This window comes from Anastrepha ludens, chromosome 3 (assembly GCF_028408465.1).
Source record: "Anastrepha ludens isolate Willacy chromosome 3, idAnaLude1.1, whole genome shotgun sequence".
In the NCBI taxonomy this organism is placed as follows: domain Eukaryota; kingdom Metazoa; phylum Arthropoda; class Insecta; order Diptera; family Tephritidae; genus Anastrepha; species Anastrepha ludens.
Window position 1 is genome coordinate 127,863,653 of NC_071499.1, and position 24,585 is coordinate 127,888,237.

The 24,585-nt window shown below is 37.1% G+C and overlaps 1 protein-coding gene across 1 annotated transcript; it reads left to right on the forward strand.

Annotated features, from left to right (window-relative positions):
- Nucleotides 1–5,350: 5,350 nt before the first annotated feature.
- Nucleotides 5,351–20,168, forward strand: LOC128859187 (leucine-rich repeat-containing protein 58). The gene is made up of 3 exons (XM_054095963.1): nucleotides 5,351–6,300; nucleotides 19,247–19,463; nucleotides 19,558–20,168. The coding sequence occupies exons 1-3, from the start codon at nucleotides 5,813–5,815 to the stop codon at nucleotides 19,918–19,920; spliced, it is 1,068 nt and encodes a 355-aa protein (XP_053951938.1). The 5' UTR covers nucleotides 5,351–5,812; the 3' UTR covers nucleotides 19,921–20,168.
- The last annotated feature ends 4,417 nt before the right edge of the window (nucleotides 20,169–24,585 follow it).

Below are 24,585 nucleotides of genomic sequence, written 5' to 3' on the forward strand. Positions count from 1 at the left end.
AAGATCTGTTACAAATTATTAATAATTTTTTTTTACATTTTTCTGATAAAGCGGAGAGAAACTTTTAGTCCCTTAAGTGGCTTCTAAGGGAGAGTGTACTGTATATGCATGAGAAAAAGAAATTGAAACGTAAATGGAAAGAAAATAACGAAGGTGAGACAATACCATTCCAACAAAACCTTAGAAGCATAAATCGGTGCAGATTTAGCTGAGCTATTCAAGTTTTTCTTAAATCTATCTATCAAATAAAGTCAGAAATGGCACCTAATTATTTTGATTGCGTTGAAAAATTAAAAACAATTATGTAGACCTTTCAAGCTTACACCCCTCTATTATCTGAGCTTATTTTTAGGAAAAGAAATTACGAAGTACATATTCTCAAATCGCTCCAGCTCTCATAAATCTTGTTAATTTGGCGGAAGCCCTAAAATATAATGAAATTTATAGCTCCTTCAGTACTGAGTATCGATAAAGTTCATACTCTTCCTCTTTCGGATCTCTTAAGACTCTTCAATGAATCCAAAAGATTTGCGGAAGCGTAACTTCAAACTAATTTTTCCGTCTTACCAGCCATATTGTATCTATCCTGCCTCTCTATTCTTTGTATTGTAATATTAGCACGTGTAATATAAGCACAATGGTCTTCCTGACTGACTGCTTGGACTTGTCCAACCCCCCCACAAATCTAATCTAATCTAATAGCTGCTCTTTTATAGACACCCTAATAATATATGTATACATATACATGCACATACACAAGTACATATGCTGGCAAAGTGTAGTATAAATCTATGAGTATAGTGAAAAATAAGGTTATAAATAAAGCGTAATAAAAATAATATTTAATTGAGGTATTTTGATTAAAAATGCACATAGGCACAGTCTTTGGGGCTATTAGCTCGCCGTATTCGACGCAAAAGTGGGGTGTCTCAAATAAGCAAGAATGCAGACATAAATCTGCGTTATATAGGTAGAGGTTGTTGAACTCGCATAGTTTCCAAAATATATGAAGAGTGCGCCTAAAAGATGCCATTTGTAGTTAAAAGTAGTTTTTACGAAACCCCAAATACGATGAGACTAACTGTGGATGTTGGATATTTGCAGGATGACCATTTATGGCTAACATTTTTAAGTAAAAAACTAAAAGAGTTCTCAAAGTACACATTTTCAGAAGCAGGAAATATATGTATGTATATCGATATTTTGTTGAAAGAACGACATAGCCCCAAAAAAAAAAATTAAATTGTTTGGTAAGTATGCAAAAATGGCCATTAGCTCCTCTTTTATGATATGCACATGTGCTTCTCACACTGCCGATAGAGTAGTTCTTGAGACCGAACTATTGGTATGGTCATCATCTTGTAATTTTTTTTTTTTGCGGATGAGGAGGTCGAAAGTTCCTAATACATCGTCAAAGCTGCCTTCGCAGCAATGGTATGTCCGGAGACTAAAAAGAGGTCTGTAAAGTCGGTTTACTGACGATAGTTTAACGTGACAACGTCATAAGAAAATATTGATGGAATGGTTGCAATTTTCAAAACAAAATTTTAATTTTATTTGTTTGATAGATATTTTGTATGGATATAGAGGAGGAGGTAAATGGAATTGCAGTTCAAGCACATTAGCTTACATTTGCTTGCATACGGAATAGATTCGTATATTTGATATGTCCATATGATTTGTATGTATCTTTACATATAGATTTGTTCTTTTTGAAAATTGCGCGAAATTGTATATGTATATGGATGTTTATATGTTTTGGCATAGGACATATGTATACAGTACAATCGTGATAGTCCGACATTTCTTAATCCGACACGTTCGGTAATCCGACAACCTCATAACGTCTATGGATGCAATTGGCATTATTTTATTTTGATCAGTCGTAGCAAAGCAGCAGAGGGGGATTGTTTTGTTTCCCGGTCACAACGTATTTGTCATTAAATTTGAACGACGCCAGTTCTCTCGCGATTTCTGACGGTGTTGATGTGATTTTTTTCTGTCTTTTCGTATCATTAAATGGAACCTTCGGTAGTCCGCAATATTTGATAATCCGACAACGAGTTGGTCCCGTATGTGTCGGACTATCACGATTGGACTGTATTAGACTATGAAAATTGCACCAAAGTATATGTATGTGTGCATGTTTATATACATACATATATTAGTATACAACATATCTTATAAGGTATGTGGTAAATATTACCATACATTTTTTCCTTCATATATATTAATAAATTAATAACAAAAACATTAAAACAACAGGTATTATTAACAAACTTGGTTTTATTTTAAACCCGGCCCGCTTCGCTGGGCACACTAAAATAGAATATATATGGTTTAGAACAGAAAAGATATGGTTTTCATATTATTAATTCTTTATTCTTTATTCAAGCGCTTTGGCATAAACAACATTTTATGTATATAAACATGCATTTGCTTGCATACGGAATAGATTCGTATATTTGGTATGTCCATATGATTTGTATGCATCTTTACATATATTTTATGCCGGGTTTGCATATATGAGAAATAGTGGAAAAGAAAATGAAAAGCTATTTAACGTTACGGAACTGTGCTTTGAAGACTTCTTTGATATGAAGGCTTTAGTAACTGAAATGGGACTCCAAAATATGGCACAGGTAAAAATTTCCACAGTGGTGGTTCTGCAAGTTCGGCGCGATTCACCTAACACCATTTTCTTTAAAACATCTTATAACGAAAACGAATTTAAGGTGGCAAATAATATCATTAAAAAGAAAAACATGAAGGATATTACAATGACAAGAGCATTTTATACAAAACCTCAGATAGCGGACCGCAAAAAAAAAGATCTGCTAGAATTGATACAGAAAAATCACATTCCTAAGTATTATAGGCCTTTTTACGAGCAATTGTAATCCTTATTCAATTCATTTTTCTATTTAAAATGAATATTATTTTTTACGTGAATTTATGTTTCTTTATTTCTGTACATACACATCCGAAGGTTACCCGGGCCCGCGTTTTGACCTATATCTCGAGACCCTATCTACCAATGGGTATCCAAACTATACGGAAACCATCTTCAATACCTACTTAACAATGTGTGTAAGTTTGGTTTAATTCGGTGCAAAGACACGGCGGGTCCACGTTTTGGCATATATTTCGAGACCCTAGTCATCAATAGGTATGAAAATTACCCCGTATTAAAGCACTTATCAACAGCTTTCATTTGATACTCATATTGTACATACACATCCGAAGGTTACCCGGGTCCACGTTTTGACCTATATCTCGAGACCCCAGTCACGGAGCGGCATGAAAAATACTCTGAACTAAAGCATTCACCAACAGCTTCTATTTGATATCCATATTGTACAAACACATTCTAGGGTCCACGTTTTGGTCTCTATCTCGAGACCCTAGTCACGGAGCGACATGAAAAATACTCTGAACTAAAGCATTCACCAACAGCTTTCATTTGATATCCATATTGTACAAACACATTCTAGGGTCCACATTTTGGTCTCTATCTCGAGACCCTAGTCACGGAGCGGCATATAAAATACTCTGAACTAAAGCACTCACCAACAGCTTCCATTTGATACACATCCGAAGGTTACCCGGGTCCACGTTTTAACCTATATCTCGAGCCCTATCCACCAATATGCATACAAACTATACGTAAACCATCTTCAATACCTACTTAACAATGTGTGTAAGTTTGGTTTAATTCGGTGCAAAGACACGGCCGGTTAGCGAACACACACAAAAAATTGACTTTATTTTATATATAAGATTAGTATACAACATATATAATAAAAAATTAATAATAATAACATTAAAACAACAGGTATTATTAACAAACTTGGTTTTATTTTAAATTCTTCAAGTAAATCAAATTAATAATAATCAGTAAGAAGGCATATGCAAGTACAAATACATATGCGCATATACATACATATATACGCTCACTTAAGTAGGAGAGAGCAAGATGTCGAACGTTGCCGTTCGTTTGCTTTGTTCGTTCCGCGCTTTCGCTTGCAGTTCATTCAAGATAACGGCAATGAGCAAGGTAACGAAAAATAAGCAAGGTAACTACAAATGAGCAAGGTAACGACAAATGAGCAAGGTAACACTAATGAGCAAGGAAACACTAATGAGCAAGGTAACGACACATTTTTTCGTGCGTGCAGCCGGCTAAATCGAATTATAAGACGTTATCACGTCAAAAACTCTCCCTCGCTTGGAACCGTCGCCTACCCTGAAACCGCTTTCACATTACTTCAGAGTGGCGTTCTATCTTTCTCATTACAAGGTCTATGCTTAAGAGTTTGCGAAACCACTGATAACCTCCCACTTTTCTTCGCCACTTAGCATCTTGACGATTACATTTTCAGTGGTTATGTGATCGACTGCATTCTCTAGCGTTCGACGCTCTTGTTCCCAACGCATGCTTTGGAAAAAGTTGTGTTCAGCGTCATCTTCGGCTGCATCACTGTATATGCATGTGGGGTGTTCGCATTTCCGTCTTTTGAACTGGGATTTCTGGAAATACCCTTGCCCCGAAAGCATAGCATTTCGTTTCTCCAGCGGTCTTGTAATAGCCTTATCGTTTCGCCCTTCTTGCATCCTCTCATTCTTTTATGCGCATAATTTTTTCCTTAAAATTGTCGACTCATTCGGACGATCATTTCCACCAAAGAAAACACGAATTTTGCGATATGTTATTTGAAAAGATCGACCATTTTCATAAGTTTCAAAAATTTTAAGCTATGTTCTCTTGTGGACAAATCTGGACATCTGTACAAATTGTACTTTACAAGAGTTAAAGTTGTCTAAAAAAAAGATACCGTATAGGAATTGTTTACTACTGACAGCTAGACGTCACTTTTGAAAGACCCTTATTACGAAAGTTATGATTTTTTTAAATTTATAAAAAGGTAAGTGTCCGACAACTAGCGCCTTTACCCTATGCTTATACAGTCAAAATAATAATTTGTATTATTCGATAGTACTGACAGTAAATACATCAACTATCGGAGACCATCGGTGGCAATCGTTTTCAGCCGTCAAGTGTGTGATGAGCGATTTTGTGTATTACTTTTTTTTTGCATTCATTTTAGCTCAGTTTCTGCACTGCAACTGGTCCAATTTGATTGCACTGTGCACGAATTCGGAAGTTATCATAAAGTGACTGGTACTGAACTAAGCCTTTTTTGAGAATGCCACTGAATATTACTGTGAGGCGACTAACTAGCCCAAACCAAGTGAATGGCGTCATTCAAAGAGCTAATCAGTCAGTACTCGTAGTCGGGTTGTTGTCGTTAAAGTGATTGCGCTAGGCCGGTATACAGCAGCTATCGCTATCAGTTAGTATTTAGTATTGGCTCAATCGCACTGAACGCTGGTCCGTGCTACCTAAGCGGTGTGGTACTCCAAGCGCTTCATTAAGTAAAATACTTCTTTTTTTTTGTTTTCGGTATAACTTTTGCCGAACAACTGGCAGCTCTCACGCCAGGCAACACGACGGAAACTCAGTCGGGTAATGGGCAATCAGTACTTGCAATAAATACTTGTTCCAAAACACTTCACAGCAGTCCCTCGAGAACTACAGACGAGCGGCAATGTGAAAATCATAACTTGAAGCGCAATTAGCTTAAATTAATATTTAAGAAAACACATTAAAACGCCGATTACTTCAAATTAATGTGAAAATTTATATTTGTGCAAAGACAACTACAAACACTACAAACAAAAAAAAAAACAAGAAAAATAACGGTACAAAAAATACAAATTAATCAGAGCAATAAAATAAAATTAAAGAAAAATGGAAGTCTACACATCGGATAGCAGCGACACAGACGCGCGCGAGCAAAAAACACTGGATTATGGACGCATGAACCTCCTGGAAATCACGCTGGACGACGATTTACACGCAAAGAAGACGCTAAAAACACACAAAGATTTCGAAACTTTGCTGCTAAATCACAATCGGCTTACGCGTCTCCCGTCGGCGCTTATGAAATTCACCAATTTGAAAATATTGGATCTGAGCTCCAATTGTCTGACACAGTTGCCCGAGGCTATATGCAATCTGCCATTGGTCACACTGATAGCCAAAAATAACCAACTGACCAATAAATCGCTGCCAAAATCGTTTGTGATGCGCAATTCAGCCTTGAAGGAGCTAAATCTGAGTGGCAATCAGCTGACACACTTTCCCGAACAGGTGGTGGAGTTGAGGCAGCTGCGCTACTTCTATGCGGGCGCAAATAAGATTTCAGCGATTTCAAAGGATATATGGAAAATGCAAAGGTGGGTAGACGAGTGAATGAGTGATGAAATTGAAGATTTTTTTTTTGGTTTTTGTGTTTGGAGTTTTACCCATGCTAGCTTACTATGGGTCCTAGGGTCTAATTCAAGTTTGCATTGCTTCGACAAGTGTCAAAAAAGTATGGAAATATACTGCAACGTATGGAAGTTGCCCAAATGACAGCTTTACTTCAAGCGCTTTAAGAGGTTTTTAAGCTTCGAATAATGGAATATTCTGTTTTACATAATTTTGTCGGCCTTTTTAGCTGGGAGCATTCCAAGTTTGTACTTTGTGTTTTGAATTTTTCGCACAAACAAAGGGCTTTTAAGTCAGAAAAAACGCTCCAAGGTTAACGATTGTCTACTTAGCGGTGGAAAACAGGCAGCAGCTACTTTGTTTATAGGTTGCTTACCCAAACGCCTGTTAGTATATGGCATCTATGCATGTCTGTATGTATTTAAATTCAATTGAATACACTTTGCCATATCAGTGATTTTCGATTTTTGAGCGTTGATTGCCGTCACTGACCCTTTCGGCCGAAGATTATCAGCATCAAGTCTGGGTATCTACACGTATGTATATTCTTTTGTGTTTTTTTTTTTTTTTTTTTTTTTTTTTTTTTTTTTTTTTTTTATGGAGGTGGCACAAAGCATTGAAAGCCGAAAAGTGTGAGACTTGCCTTTCGGCTCACCCACTAAAAACCCACCCCAGCTCCGTTTCCCTCCCGCGGGACAACCGTTAAGTAGTACTTCACGGAAGGGGGAGCGGCCTATTGCCTCTTCATGAAGATCTGCGCTGTTGTTCAGCGCTACGCAGTTTGGAGATTACTATTTTTGCCATATTACATACAGCGGACCAATATTCTTCGGACTCTATCATAATATCGACTAGGTTATCAGCCGTAATTGGCTTCCCCACCCTAGTGCTTAGTTCCCCCCTTTCTAACGCAAATCGCGGACAGACAAACAAAACATGTTCTGCGTCTTCTGCAGTTGGTGCACAATGAGAACAGTACGGGTCGTCTTCGTGCTTAAACCTGTATAAGTAGGATTTGAAGCACCCATGTCCTGTCAGTATTTGGGTCAGGTAGTAATCTAACTGTCCATGTTCACGGTTAATCCATTTGGAAATAATGGGAATCAAACGGTACGTCCAACGTCCGTTGGGAGACGAGCTCCATTTTTCCTGCCATAAACGCTGGCTGCGCTCCCTTGCTATCCTGCGTATTGTCTGTCGTTCTGAAGTAGCTTTGTTTTGGTAAACTTCAGCGTACTCTTTTGCCATTAAATTTATTGGGAGTAGACCTGCTATGACCATAATGGCGTCTTCCGATACCGTGCGGAACGCGCAGCACACTCTGAGGGCACTCAATCGGTACACCGATTTCATACACTTCACATACGAGCTGTAGTTTGTGGCTTCCGCCCATGCCGGAGCTGCGTACAGCAAAATCGATGAGACCACAGTATTAAGAAGTCTCCTGCTGTTTTGCCTAGGGCCTCTGATATTCATCATTAGTCGTGTTAGCGCAGTTACTGCTTCTGCCGCCCTGCTGCTCGCGTACACCAAGTGATCTTTAAAATTGAGCCTACGGTCAATTATTACGCCCAGGTACTTAATGAATGGCTTCGATTCTATACCATGGTCGCCCACCATTATATTAGCTGACTCCACAATCTTCCTGCTGCTAATTAGTACGACTTCAGTTTTATGGTCCGCAAGAGTTAGACCACTGTTACATAACCATCTCTTTACCATGCCGACAGCCCGGTTACATGTTTCTTCGGCTCGACGGAGTGTTTTGGCCACGACCACAACAGCTATGTCGTCAGCAAATCCAATGATTTGCGACCCTAGAGGCAGACTGAGGCGCAAGACTCCATCGTACATGACGTTCCAAAGTAAGGGTCCCAGGACTGAGCCTTGTGGAACTCCGCCAGTTATTTTGTGCTCTTTTACCCCAGCATCGGTTTTATAGCGCAGTGTTCTGTCGGAAAGGTAACTGGCGACAATCCTGCGAATGTACCTTGGAACGTGGAAATTATCAAGGGCGATCAGAATTTTGCTCCAATTCGCCGTATTGAAGGCGTTCTTGACGTCTAGTGTCGCAATTAGGCAATACTCCTTGCTACCGTTTAGCCATCGAGTACCTTCAATTGCCTTCTGCGCAATGGTCTTGACTGCAGACACAGCATCTGTTGTTGAACGGGCTTTCCGGAATCCGAATTGTCGGGGTGATAGACCGCCTACATCCTCTATAGCAGCCTCCAGACGGACTGCAATCAGTCGTTCCAGGATTTTTCCTGCAGTGTCGAGCATGCACAGGGGGCGGTAGCCTGTAGGGTCTTCCGCAGGCTTGGATCCTTTTGGTATTAAAACCAGTTTCTGCAACTTCCACTGGGTTGGAAATGTACCTTCCTTTAGGCATGTATTGTAGAGATCTACAAAAATGTCGGTACGACTTTGGATAGCAACTTTTAAGGCCTCGTTGGGGATTCCATCCGGTCCGGGAGCTTTATTATTTTTAATCCGTTTTATGACCATAAGGAGTTCTTCTTTGTTGGTTAGCTGCAAATTTTGGTCGCCTTCACAGGATCCTACCAATTCGTGGTCTCTTGTAGTGTCTTGGACGGGGAACAGAGTTTCTACTACATTACGCAGTGTAGTTGGGCATGTTGTTGGGAGTGGCTTAAAGACTTTGAGCTTTTTCATAACAAGCCTGTAACCGAGGCCCCAAGGGTCGTTATCGGCATCGTCGCATAGCTGCAGGAAACACCGGCGTTTACTGTTTTTGATTGCCTTTTTTAGGGCCTTCCTTCTTTGCTTATATTGGAGCTGGTTTTCTTGAAAACTGTCCGTACCCCTAGATCGTTGGTAGATTCGCCTTGCTCTTAAACATTCGCTGCGCAGTTCTGCAATGTCTGCTGTCCACCAGTAGACAGGTTCGCTGTTGCGCTTATTGGGCCTCGTTTTGGACATGGCTGCGTCGCATGCCTCTGTTAGGTGTCTCATGGTTTGTTTTGTTTTCTCAGATGCATCCCCTCCGAGAGTTACATCTGCCAGCATGATTTCGATAATCTCAGCCTCCATTGTTTTAATTTTGTACCGCGTGTCGTAGTTATTTGAGAACCTTTCTTCGCCGTGCTTCCTTATTTCACAGATTATTGCGAGGTGATCGCTCCGAGTGTAATGCTGGCTGACGAACCATTTCGTGTCGCGAACAAGACTAGAACTCACGAAGGTAAGGTCGATTATAGACCCCATTCCCGCCTTTTGATACGTCTGTTGACTTCCTGTGTTCATCAAGGCTATATCTAGCATAGCGAACGCTTCCAGCAGGGCTTGCCCTCTAGGGCTTGTCCGTGGGCATCCCCAGTTAACAGCCCAAGCGTTGAAATCACCGGCTACGATGACAGGTCTATGCTCCTTTACATCCTGGGCGAGGTTCTCCAGGATGCCTGTTGCTTCCAGCAGAGTTAAGCTGGGTGGTAGATAACAGCTGTAAATGTATGTGCCTTCAACGCGTGCACGTACGAATCCGCGGGCTGCATTCACGCTCATCAGTTGGGATCTATTTACTCCACAGTTCCAAATCGTTGACTTGCCTGTTGTGTCAGAGGCCCAGCCGTTACCTTTTTTGTGTTTATAGGGCTCACTAAGTATAGCAACATCTATTTTGTGTTCCCGTATGGTCTGCTCGAGTAGGTCCTGGGCGCTTTCACAGTGGTTGAGATTTAGTTGCAAGATCTTCATTTCTGCCGAATATCTTTAAGAGCTCTCAGATATTGAGGGCACTTACTGCTGGTCATCGCATGCGCCGTATCACTTGCCTTTTCCTTCTTGCACATTATACAGCTTGCTGTTTGTGTGCAGTTTTTGGCTTGGTGGTCCTTATTGCCACATTTGAAGCAGGTGTTTGTAAGGTCAGCTGTGCTTTTACAGCTTACTGCCACATGCCCATATTCCATGCATTTAAAGCATCTTTTTGGCTCGATCTTCTCCCGTATGCGACAAATTACGAGGCCTATACGGATTTTATTAGCTTCCACCAGTTTGGTAGCGATTTCCGGTGTTACCTTTAACGTCGCCGTTTGTGTTCCTCCATAAGCTTTTCGCAGACCCAGGATGGCTGAGATAGGTACCTCTAGCTGTTGAAATTGTTTTACTACCGCTTCGTGGACTTCTTCCTTTGTCGTGATTTCATCAAGGTCACGAATTTCGACCTGCCTCAGCTCCGTAAGCGCCCTGACATCTACAGTTTCCCCTAAGGCCGCCTTAACAGCTTCATGGACCTTCGAGGTATTTGGGTCTGATGATTTTTCTAGCAGCAGCAGTAACTCTCCTTTGGCTGTTTTCTTTACTCCTTGTATATTATTGCTAAGCTCCTTAAGACTTGGCTCTGTCTTAACGCGCTTCAGGATTTCGGCATATGAGATGCTACCAGCGCTTTTGACTACAATAGCGTCCTTACGTGGTGGTCTTCTCCGTCTGCGATTGTTTTTGGCGTCGCTATTTTCCGTCTTCTTATCGTCTCGCTTTAGAGTATTCTGCGTAGACCCCTTTTGGTTCTTCTTCGATTTAACCAATTGCCATTTTTCCGTATATTCTTTTGTGTGTATGTGTGTGTGTGTATGTGCATATGTACATATGTAAGTGCCTATATTAGCTGATTGTCTACAGCTATTGTGAAGTGTGTTTTTCAAATAATACAAAGACTTGCATATTTCCAATAGTTCAAGAGTGAAAATTTCATAAATAATAACTAATAAAAAGAAAAACAAGAAACTTGCCAGCAAAATGATTTCTGCATACATTGCAAAAGTGAACAAAGTGCCAAGCTCGCCATGCTCTGATTCGCAACCTCATCTACATCTACTAGTGGGCGCTTAGCGCATGTGTGTGTAGATTGATATGATAAAGTAATGTAGTCGCATTTTTATTACTTTAAATGAACTCCCATGTTATTTTGAATTGAAATATTTATACACATGCTGAAATAAAACCGACAGTTGTGAAATGGATTGTTGATAATCAGCTAGCGCAGCACTACGAAAAACGATAACCTGTTTGTGGCGAAAGGCCACTGGCGAGTCAGTTATATAAATGCAATTAATTACTACGATTAAACAGTAAATTAGAACAATCGCCGGTCATAGGCATAGTTTTTGTTTAATTTGAATGCAAATTAATAAAATAAAATGTAATTAAAGTGAAGTAAAAATAAAATAAAATAACGTCATAATCACATAAAATGACATAGCATAGTAACAAATTAAAAAAAGTCAAATAAAATAAAATTTGTAATAAAATACAAAGAAAACATAACACAACATAACATAGAATAAGATTAAACAAAATAGAATAACATAATAACCTAAAATAAAATAAATTTTAAATCAAAATCAAAATTAAATATAAAATTAAATTAAAATAAAGTTAAACAAAATAAAAAAATGTATACAACACCAAAAAAGTAAAAATAAAAAATTATAAAAAAGTAAAAATTTAAAATAAATTAACACTGAAATAGAGTAAAACAAATTAATGTACAAAAACATAGCACAACATAACATAGAATAAGATTAAATATAATAACATAAAAATGTTCAAGTTCAAATAACATGACATGACTTTACATAACATATGATAAAATAAAATAAAAGAAATTTAAAGTAAAAATTAAAAAAAAAATAAAACTAAATGAAGCAAACTAAAATAAAAAATGTCGTAAAATACCAAAAAAATTAATAAATAAAATTAAAATTAAAATTGAGTAAAATAAAATAATATGAAAAACATAACACAACATAACATAGAATAAAATGACGTAATGATATGATATAACATAACATAACATAGCATAACACAACATAATATACATAACATAAAATAAAACAAATTTAATTAAGATATGGATAATAATACGGAATGAAATTAAAATAAAGTAAAATAAGTTCAAAAATAAAAAAAAGAAAACTTGAGAAAAAAAAGTAAAATATAATATAATAACATTATATATTGGAGGTTGAATTAGTTTTAAAGGTTTTTTTCGAAGATTTGGGGCTTTATTGTGAAAAAACGGTACAAAATATTTTATTCGAAGTATTGGCCATCGCTAGCTACAACTTTCGCCCATCTTTCGGGCAATTTCCGGATGCCGTTTCTCCAAAATTCTGGCCGCTGCTTGGCTATCCATGACTCAACCCATATTTTGGTAGCCTCGTACGAGGAGAACCGCTGGTCCGCCAAATCGAGACTCATATGCCGGAACAAATGATAATCGGAGGGAGCTATGTCTGGACTATACGGCGGGTGGGGTAACACTTCCCAGCCAAGCGTTCCAAGGTATTTTTTGACAGGTTGAGCAACATGCGGCCGAGCGTTGTCATGTTGCAAAATAACCTTGTCGTGCCTTTTTACTGTTTCCGGCCGTTTTTCTTTCAATGCCCGGCTTAAACGCATCAATTGCAGTCGGTAACGATCCCCCGTGATTGTTTCGCCCGGTTGGAGCAGCTCAAAATATACGACGCCGACCTGATCCCACCAAATGCAGAGCATGATTTTCTTGCCGTGAATATTCTGCTTAGCCGTCGACGTTGATGCGTGGCCGGGCAAACCCCATGATTTTTTGCGTTTTGGGTTATCGTAGTGGATCCATTTTTCGTCGCCAGTCACCACCCGATGCAAAAAACCCTTCCGATTTTGTCGCTCGATCAGCAATTCGCACGTAAAAAGTCGCCGTTCGACGTCGCGCAGCTTCAACTCGTACGGGACCCAATGTCCTTGCTTTTGGATCATTCCCATCGCTTTTAGACGCTTGCAAACGGTTGATTTATCAACGCCCAATGATTCAGCAAGCTCTTCTTGGATTTGGCACGAGTCCTCGTTTACCAATTCCCCCAATTCCGCATCCTCGAACTTTTTGGGCTGGCCAAGACGCTCCTTGTCTTCGGTGTGAAAATCACCACTTTTGAATCGTCGAAACCAGTACTCACATGTTGAAATCGACGGAGTATGGTCTGGGTAGGCCTCCTGCAGCAATTCACGGGCTTGGGCTGTATTTTTTTTCAAATTGAAGCAGAAAAGCAAAGCTTCCCGCAAATTGCGTTTCGACGGCACGAAAGTTGACATACTCGGAGCACGAAAACACTGCGTTGTTTATACTTCAGCGAAATGACAGATACTGATAAACAAAGCCTAGGGATGAGGCTTTGTCATGAATATATATTCAGTATTGCCAACGCGATAAAGTGATAAATAGCGCCATCTGTGTGTCACCTTTAAAACTAATTCAACCTCCAATAATATAGCACAGAATTAGATTAAATATAACATAATTCAATAACATGACGTAACGCAACATAGCATTCTCTAGCGGGTCGGGTCACCCGCGGTAAGGCATACCTGAAGGGCCTCATATCGCACGATAACCTCCAGCTGCAGGGCACCAAAGCTCATCAGGATCGAGACCATAAGATCCTGATTATGCTATACTGGAAAAGTGACTCCGATCAAACAGTCAAAGGGCTGTTGAAAGGAGTATTCTATCACCTCAATACAGGAGGGTGACATTTCTCTCTGAAATGGCTGACAGACTACAGCTTCCGTCTCGTTAAAACTGAGGCAGGCCTGCAAGTAGCTTCTATGCTACGCCACCATTAAGTTGGTGGTACAGGTTGAGCTGAGACAACTCATGACTTGTGTCTGAATCTGGTTCTAAACACAACCTCCCATAAGGGCTCGCGTGGCCTCCCTGCACTTGCATAGATAATGGGAACTGTTTCATGACAACTGTAAATCATGCAAAGATAGCGAGACTTGAAGCAGAGACCCAGAATACAAAAAATAAATCAATTCAACAACAAGAAGAACAACAACAAAAAACAACTGATACAGAAAACGTCGATCAGAGTGCACGCAGAGTATTATGATATCCGGTACGGAGCACGTCTCAACCATCAAAAGAGGTAAAGGCGGCTAAGAAGAAGAAGAAAAGGAAAGGAGTCTTAGAAAAACAATAGTGGAGACTCAAATCGAAATAGCCAAGGCATACATTGCTTAACATAAAATAAAATAATAAAAAGAAAAAAAAAATAAGAAAAAGTAAAATAAAGTAAATTAAAAAGATAATAAAAAGAAAAAAAATATATAAAAGGTAAAATAAGGTATATTAAAACGTCATTAAATTAAATAACAACACATAACATAACATAAAATAAGATTAAATATAACATAAAATAAAAAAGCAAGAAAAAGTAAATTAAAATACCATAAAATAAAATAAAAAATATTATAGGTGATCAATTAAAACCAAACATTGTGAAACAAAATATAAACAAAGATTATAATGTGGCATTTACTATGCGCTTATCTGTTACTAAGCCAAATAACTTGTTTTTTAAGCGCTCATCACAGCGCTTCCATTTAAAAAAATATGCTTCAAGTTCATGCCAAGGGTTTGGACCTTGACTATTGGTTATTCGTTTGTTTAAATTGTTTCTGTTTTGAAATATTTTCATATATTTTTCCGATTGTTGCCGAGCACTTTTCTTTACAACACTTTTACGACGGCTGCTGCCATGCGTGAGTATGGCGTGAGTATGTAGATATGTATGCACAAAACATATGTATGTATGAGCTAACGCCCGCAGGTACTACACTCGACTCTGCTTAATTCAAATTCCATTTTTCTCTGCTTATACTAACTATTTAGATGCACTTCGGTTTTAATAGTAATGTAAAAAAAAACTATTCATCGTATAATTGGAATTCCATTCGACGGAATAATCTGCGAACAAAAACTCTCTGCTATCACCAAGAGCGGAATAGTCCGCGCGAACGAAAACTCTCTCTTGTGACCAAGAACGAAATAATTCGCAATAAATTACTTTTTTGTTAAAGTTTGAGAAAAAAAAATAGTTTTGGAAATCCTGTAAAATTCTTTTTCATTAAAACCAACAGTAAAAGTCTTTCCGACGCAAAGTATTTTATGATTTCGAGAGGTGATGCAAAAGAGAGAGAATGCTGCTTGAATGATGACCCTTAACAGTATATAAATGCGGGTCATTCTGGTAATGTAGAGCCGATTGTCGTAGGGAATTTCAGGTATTTAGCAACAGTTTGATACCACAATTCCTGGATGACTTTATTAAATAGAATCGAGAATAGAATTAGAAAATAGAAACTTCAGTGAACTCAGAATTTTTGCGCTTGTTGAATTTGTGCTGCGAAATAATCTTACAATCAATAAGTCTGTGGCGATAAATCGTACACAGAGTTGTATTTAAATTCTTCCAGAGTGATTCGTCTCTTCCTCTTCAAAGCTTGGTATATACACAGAAGGTGCTACTGTTCATTTTCATTTCTACAATTTACGCGGGCTCCGTAGCCGAATGGGTTGGTGCGTGACTACCATTCGGATTTCACAGAGAGAACGTAGGTTCGAGTCTCGGTGAAACATCAAAATTAAGAAAAAAAATTTTTCTAATAGCGGTCGCCCCTCGGCAGGCAATAGCAAACCTCCGAGTGTATTTCTGCCATGAAAAAGCTTCTCATAAAAAATATCTACCGTTCGGAGTCGGCTTGAAACTGTAGGTCCCTCCATTTGTGGAACCACATCAAGACGCACACCACAAATAGGAGGATGAGCTCGGCCCAACACCCCAAAACAAGTGTGTACGCGCCAAAATGGTTGCTGGGTAAGTTGTATATATATATACCACAATTCCACAAATTATATATATATATATACAACTTACCCAGTAACCATTTTGCTCTAAGTCCAGTCTTCCGGATCTGTCTTCGAGGCAGATATATCAAATTCTTTCACCCAGCATACAAATACTTTTGCAATCGCTTCTGACACATGGACAAATTATCGCGTCTGAGTTCATATCAGTTCTGATTGGACCACTAGCCAGAGCAGAGATTACGTTAAAACACGCGATGGACAAATACATAAATACTCGTACAAATGGAAAGTTACGTACCGTCTGAAGTTTAACATTGCCTTACTTGCATTTATTATTCTGTTGTGTGTTGTGACGCCCAACAATAGTAATTTTTCTAGCGATAACCAGAACAGAGTAATCATAAATTAAGTAATATGCAATAATAAGCTCATAAATATATATGTATACAGTATGCGTATGTATGTGTTGTATTAAGTAACGGGTGATTTTTTAGCTATTATCTCTTTAAACAGTTGGTTTAAACAGCTAACGCACGTTTCGTGTTTTGTTTCACTGTCAAACATCTTCAGTTTGGTCTATAATTCAACCATGAATCGTCTTACAAACAAACAACGCTTCAAATCATTGCATTTTATTAATATATAAAAATGCGTGTTCTCTTAAGAAAGTTTAAGATCCACTTTTTTATCGAAAAATTGTGTTCAGCTCATTTTTGGATCAATGGGTACGTAAATAAGCAGAATTGTCGATTTTGGAGTGAAGATCAGCCAGAAGAATTGCAAGAGCTACCAACGTATCCAGAAAAGGGCACAGTTTGGTGCGGTTTATGGGCTGGAGGTATCATTGGACCTTACTTCTTCAAAGATGCAGGGTATCGTAACATAACTGTGAATGGTGAGCGCTGCCGTGAAATGATATCCAACTTTTTTTTGCCCAATATGCAAGAGCTTGACTTGGATGACATGTGGTTTCAGCAAGACGATGTCACATGCCACCCAGCACGCGTAACAATGGACTTGTTGAGAGGCGAGTTCGGTGAACATTTTATTTCACGTTCGGGACCTGTGAATTGGCCACCCAGATCGTGCGATATAACGCCTTTAGATTATTTTTTCTGGGACTATGTTAAAGCTCATGTCTATTCAGACAAGCCTGCTTCAATTAACGCATTGGAAGACAACATTAAAGCATTTATATGTGAGATACCGGCCGAAACATTGGAAATAGTATGCCAGTCGCGGTCAACATCTGCGTTAAATAATCTTCAAACATTAAATTATATGGACTGTACTATCGATTTCAATAAAAATTTCATGCATTTTTCTGAATTTGACGTGTGTTTTTTTTGAAAAACTTTCCTATAACTCTTAAAAAATCACCGTTTATATGTATGTATTGTAATAAGTGTTTGGGCGACAGCTGATTTGATTTTTGAAATAGTGGGTCACGTGAATAGCACGTGAGGTATTTGGACAGATGTATCATGTCATAGCCGCACGTGCATATTTTTTCTATAGAAAATTATTATAAAACGTGTTTATTTGATCCTTCCTTATCGACGCAATAATAACCTAAGTGGTTTTGGCCAGCTGAAGTCAGTCCAAGCCTCTCTCCAATTGGGTGTTCTTACGCACAGATAGTATCCGCCTTTGGCTGCCTCACAGTCACTTATGCCTGGGAATTCCACGAGTACTTTGAGGGCTTGAGCTTTGATTCGCATGCCATGGCTGGTGAGGGCATTGGGTATATTTTTCGTATGTGGCTCTATAATTGTTTGATTTGCGAACTTGCGTCGGTTGCCATTCGTAGATTATTCGATATTTTTATTGGTAGTGGCTTTGATGTGGCGCGTCCTAATATATGAAAACAGCCAAGTCCTCTGTTCCAAAACCATTGCTCACTGGTAGTCACTCTTCTCCCGCTGAGTCTCTAAACCATAGCTAAAACTAACAGGATTCAAATTTTTGACATTAGTTTGGTCCTAAATAAGGATTTAATGTAACCCAGAAGAAACGCGAGCAAAGTCAAAAGTTTTGTACTTGTTGAATTGATGTTGTGAAATAATCTTATAAAAATTATATTTCAAGAAAAAGTTATGAGTTGTTTTCAACGACTTAAAAACCAACCTTCCTCAGCATTTAAAACAACCAACTTTTTATTTATTTTGTAGTTTTTTTTTTCGGTAAATTGTATTGTAAAACCACAAAATAGTTAAAAATATTTTTTGCAAATCATTAAATACACTTTTTATTTAAAAGATTTTAATTAAAAATGCATAAAATAAATATGGAAATAAAAAAGAAAATTAAAAAAAAATTTTAATTAAATATTTTTTTATACTTTTCAAAATTTTATATTTTCTTACGAAATTTAATATTTTAATTTATTTTTTTATTGAAAAACTTGAAATAACAAAAATTACCAAAAAAAACATGAAATTTTAATTCAAAAAAATGTATTTAAAGTTTAATTAAAAAATATTTAGTTTTTTATTAGGTCTAGCTTAATTTTCATTTTAATCTTCAACTAGAATTTTTCTAAACTTTGACTGAATTTTAAATCAGAATTTTTATAAAAAATAATAAAAGGCAAAAAATTTTCATTTTAATTTTCAACTAGAATTTTTCACAACTTGAATTCGTGACCGAATTCACACAATTTTAACTAAAATTTTAATTTTAAACTTACTTTTATTTTTAAATCTTTTTTAATAAATTGTTTTTAATTTTTTTAATTAAATTTTTTTTTTACTTTTGTTGTAATTAAGATTTTTTAATTTTTTTAATCATTATTTTTATTTATTTAAAAATGTTTTTTTTAATTAAGTTAATTTTTTTAATTTTGTTGTAATTAAAATTTCTTACATTTTTTTATTTAATTTTTACTAAAGTTTTTTTAGTTACTTAATCAATTAATTTTTTTAGATGCATTGTTTTTAAGTTTTTAATTAAAGTCTTTTTTTTAATTAAAATTATTTTTAATTTTTTTTTAACTTTGATTTAATGAAAATTGTATATAGAAAATTTTTAACATTAATTAAAAAATAGTAAGAGGTAGAACTTTTAATAATTTTTTTAAATTTAAATTTAATTAAAAAATAATCAAAATTAGTAACGATTTGCAGTAAACGAATTTTAACTATAATTAAAAGATAGTAAAAAGTGTTCAAGTAAAACTTTTAATCTGTTACATTTTAATGAATTTAATTATTTCATCTCTCTATAATTCCATCGCTTTTACTTTTTCTTAATTCCAGCTTACAGGTACTCTCGTTGGGCGGCAATCTCATCAACGATGTACCCGAAGCGGTGGGTTCGCTCAGCCAATTGCAAGCACTAGTACTTTGTGATAATCTTATTGAGAAAATACCAACCAGCATTGCACATTTGGATAGTCTAAAGTCTCTGCTGTTGCACAAAAATCGCCTTAGACATTTGCCCAAAGATATAATTGCTTTGAAGAATTTAACAGAGGTATGCTGAAGCAAGAGACCTCAGCTCCATTGAATTTGTTTCATATACTAATCTTACACTCTCTCACACATCCCTCATTTCCCCTCTCTTACAGTTAAGTTTGCGCGATAATCCATTGGTGGTGCGCTTCGTACAGGATATCGCCATGATGCCTCCGAGTCTGATGGAATTGGCTGCACGCGTTGTCAAGGTCACCGCCATCCCCGTCGGACCGGGCATTGTGCCACTTACAGTAAACGAGTATCTGCAAAGCGCCAACTGCTGTGTGAACCCCAACTGTAAGGGTGTCTTCTTCGACAATCGCGTTGAACATATAAAATTCGTGGACTTCTGCGGCAAGTATCGTGTGCCGCTGTTGCAATATTTATGCTCCTCCAAATGTATTGAGCCGGAACCGGAACGACCACAGACAAGTGGCGCCAGTGGTTACATGATGCGGAAGGTGCTGCTGGGTTGACTGGTGGATGCTTGAAAAATATGCTGTGGACATGTTTTAGATACAAAAATTAAAACAAGTCTAAATAGTTTGTAGGAAAATTAAATTTTTTAGAAAAAAACAAATTTTTTTTCAAAATTTAGCGATTTGTTGCCACTTCGTTTTGGTTTTGTTATTTTTGTTAATATTTTTCGCCATGAGATTCGCTACTTTAATGTGCAATACTGTGAAAAAATGTGTGTAATGCTGAGCTTTTATATACATATACACTTTCTTATACATATGTATATACGATAAGAACCCAACAAAAAAAAAAAAAAAACAATATAAGAATATTTGAAATATTTTATATTAATAGAAGTAATAAAATTTGCATTGATTGCATAGAACTGAACAGTACTTTAGGGAGCGTTTATTGTCATGAACAGATTTGTACGAATCGAGCGCAAGTAACAATTTTGCAAATATAATAAAAAAAGAAACATTTTATGCAAAGAAAATAGATGTTTAAAAATATTCAGGCATACACATATTCGTACTTATAGGGTTAAGTAACATATCAAAGCAGCTGTCCGTTGTCAGAGGGGAAATTTAGGCACGATTGAGAAATATGCCCCACCACTTCTCAGCAGTTCTCAGCGAATTGGGCAAAGCCAACTGTTTATATGTTTATGTTTAAAACCTATTTTTTATTTATACATTTTTTCAGTTATATGCTGTTGTTGTTGTTGTAGCAGTTATACAAGCCCTGTCAATGTAGAGCATATCACCGGTCGTCTTCGTCTAACTCATCTAAAGGTAAAGGCCCAGGAAACATGCTTTCCGACATGTTGGGTCCAAAGGGTTAGGGGTGTTAGATGAGTGGGTTTTGAGGGTCATGTGAAAAGGGGGTTAGTGTCTTGCGGGGTGCCTTCACATGCAGGGCATATGATTGGTATGTCGGGGTCAATTCTGGATAAGTAGGAGTTTAACATGCCACAATATCCAGAACGTAATTGTGCCAGTGTGGTCTCCCGGGGAAGATGGAGCTCTTCATCTGCTGTAGGTGGCATTCGGTGGTCGAAAGCTTAAGAACGTAGTGATGGTCTCCCGATGAATGTCGTTTATTGCCTGTCTAAACACTGCCTGGTCCGATCTGCTCCAGTAGATGTTATTCGGCATTCCCATGATAGCCGGATCTACGTTACCGGAATGACTCGGGGTTTTCCCGACCAAAGGCTGTCACCCCAGGTAAACTAGCCCTGTTTTGTGAACCGTTTCAGTTATATTCTCTTTTCTATCATTTTCCTTTCCTTATTAACCTAACCTAACAAAACTTCGCTCTTATTCGTACTCTCATACACCTTCTCCACAAAGCTCACTCTTTCAACTTCCATCATTCTTGAAATTTCCATCCATTTATATTTAATAGAGTTTGTTATGCCACCATAAATGGGCTCACATGCGAAGACACACGATTTTGTCAAGATTTTTTTTTTTATTTGCGATCTATCAAAAATCTAGAGCAGGACAGTGGACATTGTCTCTTCCTCGTCCTCATCTAGACACCATCTACAGACGTCATGTGTTTGCACACCCATCCTTTTGGCGTGTCTACCTATTAGGCAATGCCCCATTATGACTGAGATCAGTGTGCTGAAACTGTGTTTGTTTTGGCTTAGCAGAGATTCTGTGCGTTTAGCATTTAGAGTCGGCCACAGTTGACGGGCGATTTTGCTGGTGGCTTCATTACGCCATCTTTCGTTTGCTTTCCTTACAATTTCTTTAAGGATGAGTAACTTACATGTTTGTAAGGGTATCTCTATGTCATTGTCTATGTACTCATCGGTCAATTTAGTGCCGAGTCTCGCTAGTTCATCGGCTCTACAGTTACCCTCAATGTCACGATGGCCAGGAACCTATGTTACCGTCAGGTGAAATGACTTAACCATCCTTTTAAGAGATGGCCACCTTGGAAGTTGTCGACTGTTTTGTGAAGGATTTTGTCGCCACTTGGCTATCAGCGAAAATGTATGCAGAATCAGAAGAATCAGTGTCGCGGCTTTCATTTTTGCCATCAGTTCAGCCTGAAAGATACTGCAGTTGTCGGGGAGCCGAAAACTGAAGGAGATGCCCAGATGTTCGGAGTATACACCTCCGCCCACCCCGCCCTCGAGCTTTGGGCCATCTGTGTATACATGCCTAACCTAACTCTAAGTAAAACACTTTTATTGTTTTTTGTTGCATATTTATTATTTTTACACGTCTTCACCGCTTACTCCTTAACAATCCTGTTACTTTCGATTTTCTGGTTTACGATTTCTGCTGTTGTTTTGCTCTTATCTGTTATATTAGTTTTATTTACTTAATTTTAATTAGAGTTTTGAAGATTTTTATATTCATCTTTTTCTGTTTTTTTTAGATTCATTTTTGTTTTTTGTAATAATGAATTTCGAAATTATACATATTTTTGAATGTATTTATATATTTCTTTACTATTAAACGTGTTTACTATTTTTTATTTTATATAATTTATGTACTTTATTAAATTAATTTTCTAAAGTGCCACGTTTATCTTGGTAGGGGTTACTTGTATTTTTTTTTGTTTTTGGTTTTTAGAAAACATACGTTTTGTTGTAATAATTTTGGTATTTATTTTTAATTTTACAGCTTTTGCAATTTATATGCAACATTTATATTTATACGTTTATATATTTATTCAAATAGTACGCAAGAATGTTTTGTGAAAATCACTTTCATTTTTATTTAAATATTTTTTTTAGAATTATTTTATGTAAATATTGGATTTTGTTTTCTTAATTTTTTATGTTCTGCTAAGAATTTTTACTCCTGTTCTTGTGCTATTGGTGTTACAATTTTCAAAAGTTTTGCATTTTTTGTTATTTTTTTGGTACGAGTATACTCAAAATGCAACACTGTTTTGATAAATACGTTTAGTTATTAGTAGGTATTTAATTTTTTTGTAGTTTTTGAGTTATTAACGTTACGATAAAGTAAACCAGTTGCGATACAAGCTGATTATAAATAGTAACAGCTTTTTTAAATTATTATTTTTCTTTTTAAATAATGATATTTTGTGGTACAACAAGAAATGTTTAGTTTATTACTAAAGTTATGAAAACAAAATCGCTTACAAATGCGTTGCATGATGTTTTTCGAAAATGCTTACCTAAAAAGGGGTGCACAGTTTTGGGCGTGAGAATTTGGTTGGCGAGAGTGCTGAAAAGATGGCATTGAATTTGGTGTTGTTGAATAACGGTTTGCATGTTTATGTGGATGGTAAGGAACTATGGCCGATTGCTTAAATTTTTTTACGTGTTTTTCTTTTTCTAGCGGATGGAATCGTAATCATACTCATACACGTGCACTTGCTTGTTACATATGCATGTATTTATAATTTTTGGAACACTAAACTACAAAACAACATGTATTCACATTAATATTGCACCAGCTGTGAAATTTATACAAATTCTATTTTTTATTTTATCTCTTTGAATTTCTACGTAGAGTACAAAAAAACGCACGCGAGTCGAAACCCCAAACCTTAGCGAGTTTTATTATATATAACGAGTAGTCGAAGAAGGCGAACGCCTAAAGCGTGATTTAATAGGGCTGGCGAAAGCTGCATGCTTATAGTATGTTTACGTACACTACAAGCAAATTATCTACATTTTCTAGCTTATCGCTCGAATTTTCTAAGCAATAAGTCTTAAATTAGTCATATAGACACTACACATAATCCAGGACTATAAGTTGGAAAACTATAAAATACAAAATTAATTTCAGCTTTTATTTCAAGTAAAAGGTCTTCATAATTTTCTGCTCGAGGGAGAGGGAGAGGAAGAACTCAAAACTAAATGAGAAAAAGGGGAGGAAAAAAGCGCTGTTAGCCCATATTCTCCAATTTATGGTGTGCTGCTTGATGGTGTTCTATAAAAGCGAAAGGTCGCTTTTGTTATGAGATTTGTCTCTTGGAATGCAAACTTGTTCATCTCTTGCAATTTCGTATCTCCCATGGGCGCCGAATGCAAGTTTGGCTGAGTGACAATTACGCACAAATGTACTCGATTAGTATGGCCGTAATATAATAAATAAGTACCAATTTTTTTTTATGTTCACTGATTGCTAACGTTTTATCGCACTTAACAAAAGAAGAATAAAACGATAAATGCCCGTACGCCCGTGGCGGAGTTAAAGATAGAAACAAGGTTGCGCCCATCAGAGAGTGGGTGCCGTCATATTGGTGCAGTAGCATGAGAGAGATGTGTAAATGGGAACAATAATGCAAGAAGAAATTACACAAACAACACACGAATAAATTGCACAAGTGCGACATCACACACACAGCGATTCTGTCAAATTCGCTGAGAGCAAAGTAGCGTTACCACGAGCAGCGCCATCTTATTAGTCTCTCCATTGTGAATTATTGTGCTAGAGCTCCACATCAAACTTACGCGGGCATTGTGGCTCTCAGCACTACATACAGCATAATATGTATGTTAGTATGTTAGTACGCGAACGGAGTAAATTACTAACGTTAACTTTGCGCTTGAATGAAGATCATTTCATGCAAAATTATTTAATTAACTGGTTTGGCGTGGTTTTTGTGCTGAATTCATGAAAGCTGCAATGTTTATTGGCTGATGGCTAAAGTACCACGCAAATCGGCTTTGGAGTGCTAGCTCA

Excerpts from the sequence above, each read along its gene's own strand:
- LOC128859187 (XM_054095963.1), top strand. The coding sequence starts at position 5,813 with ATGGAAGTCTACACATCGGATAGCAGCGACACAGACGCGCGCGAGCAA. Across the intron at positions 6,301-19,246 it reads GATATATGGAAAATGCAAAG|CTTACAGGTACTCTCGTTGG; the intron begins GTGGGTAGACGA and ends TCTTAATTCCAG. Across the intron at positions 19,464-19,557 it reads CTTTGAAGAATTTAACAGAG|TTAAGTTTGCGCGATAATCC; the intron begins GTATGCTGAAGC and ends CCTCTCTTACAG.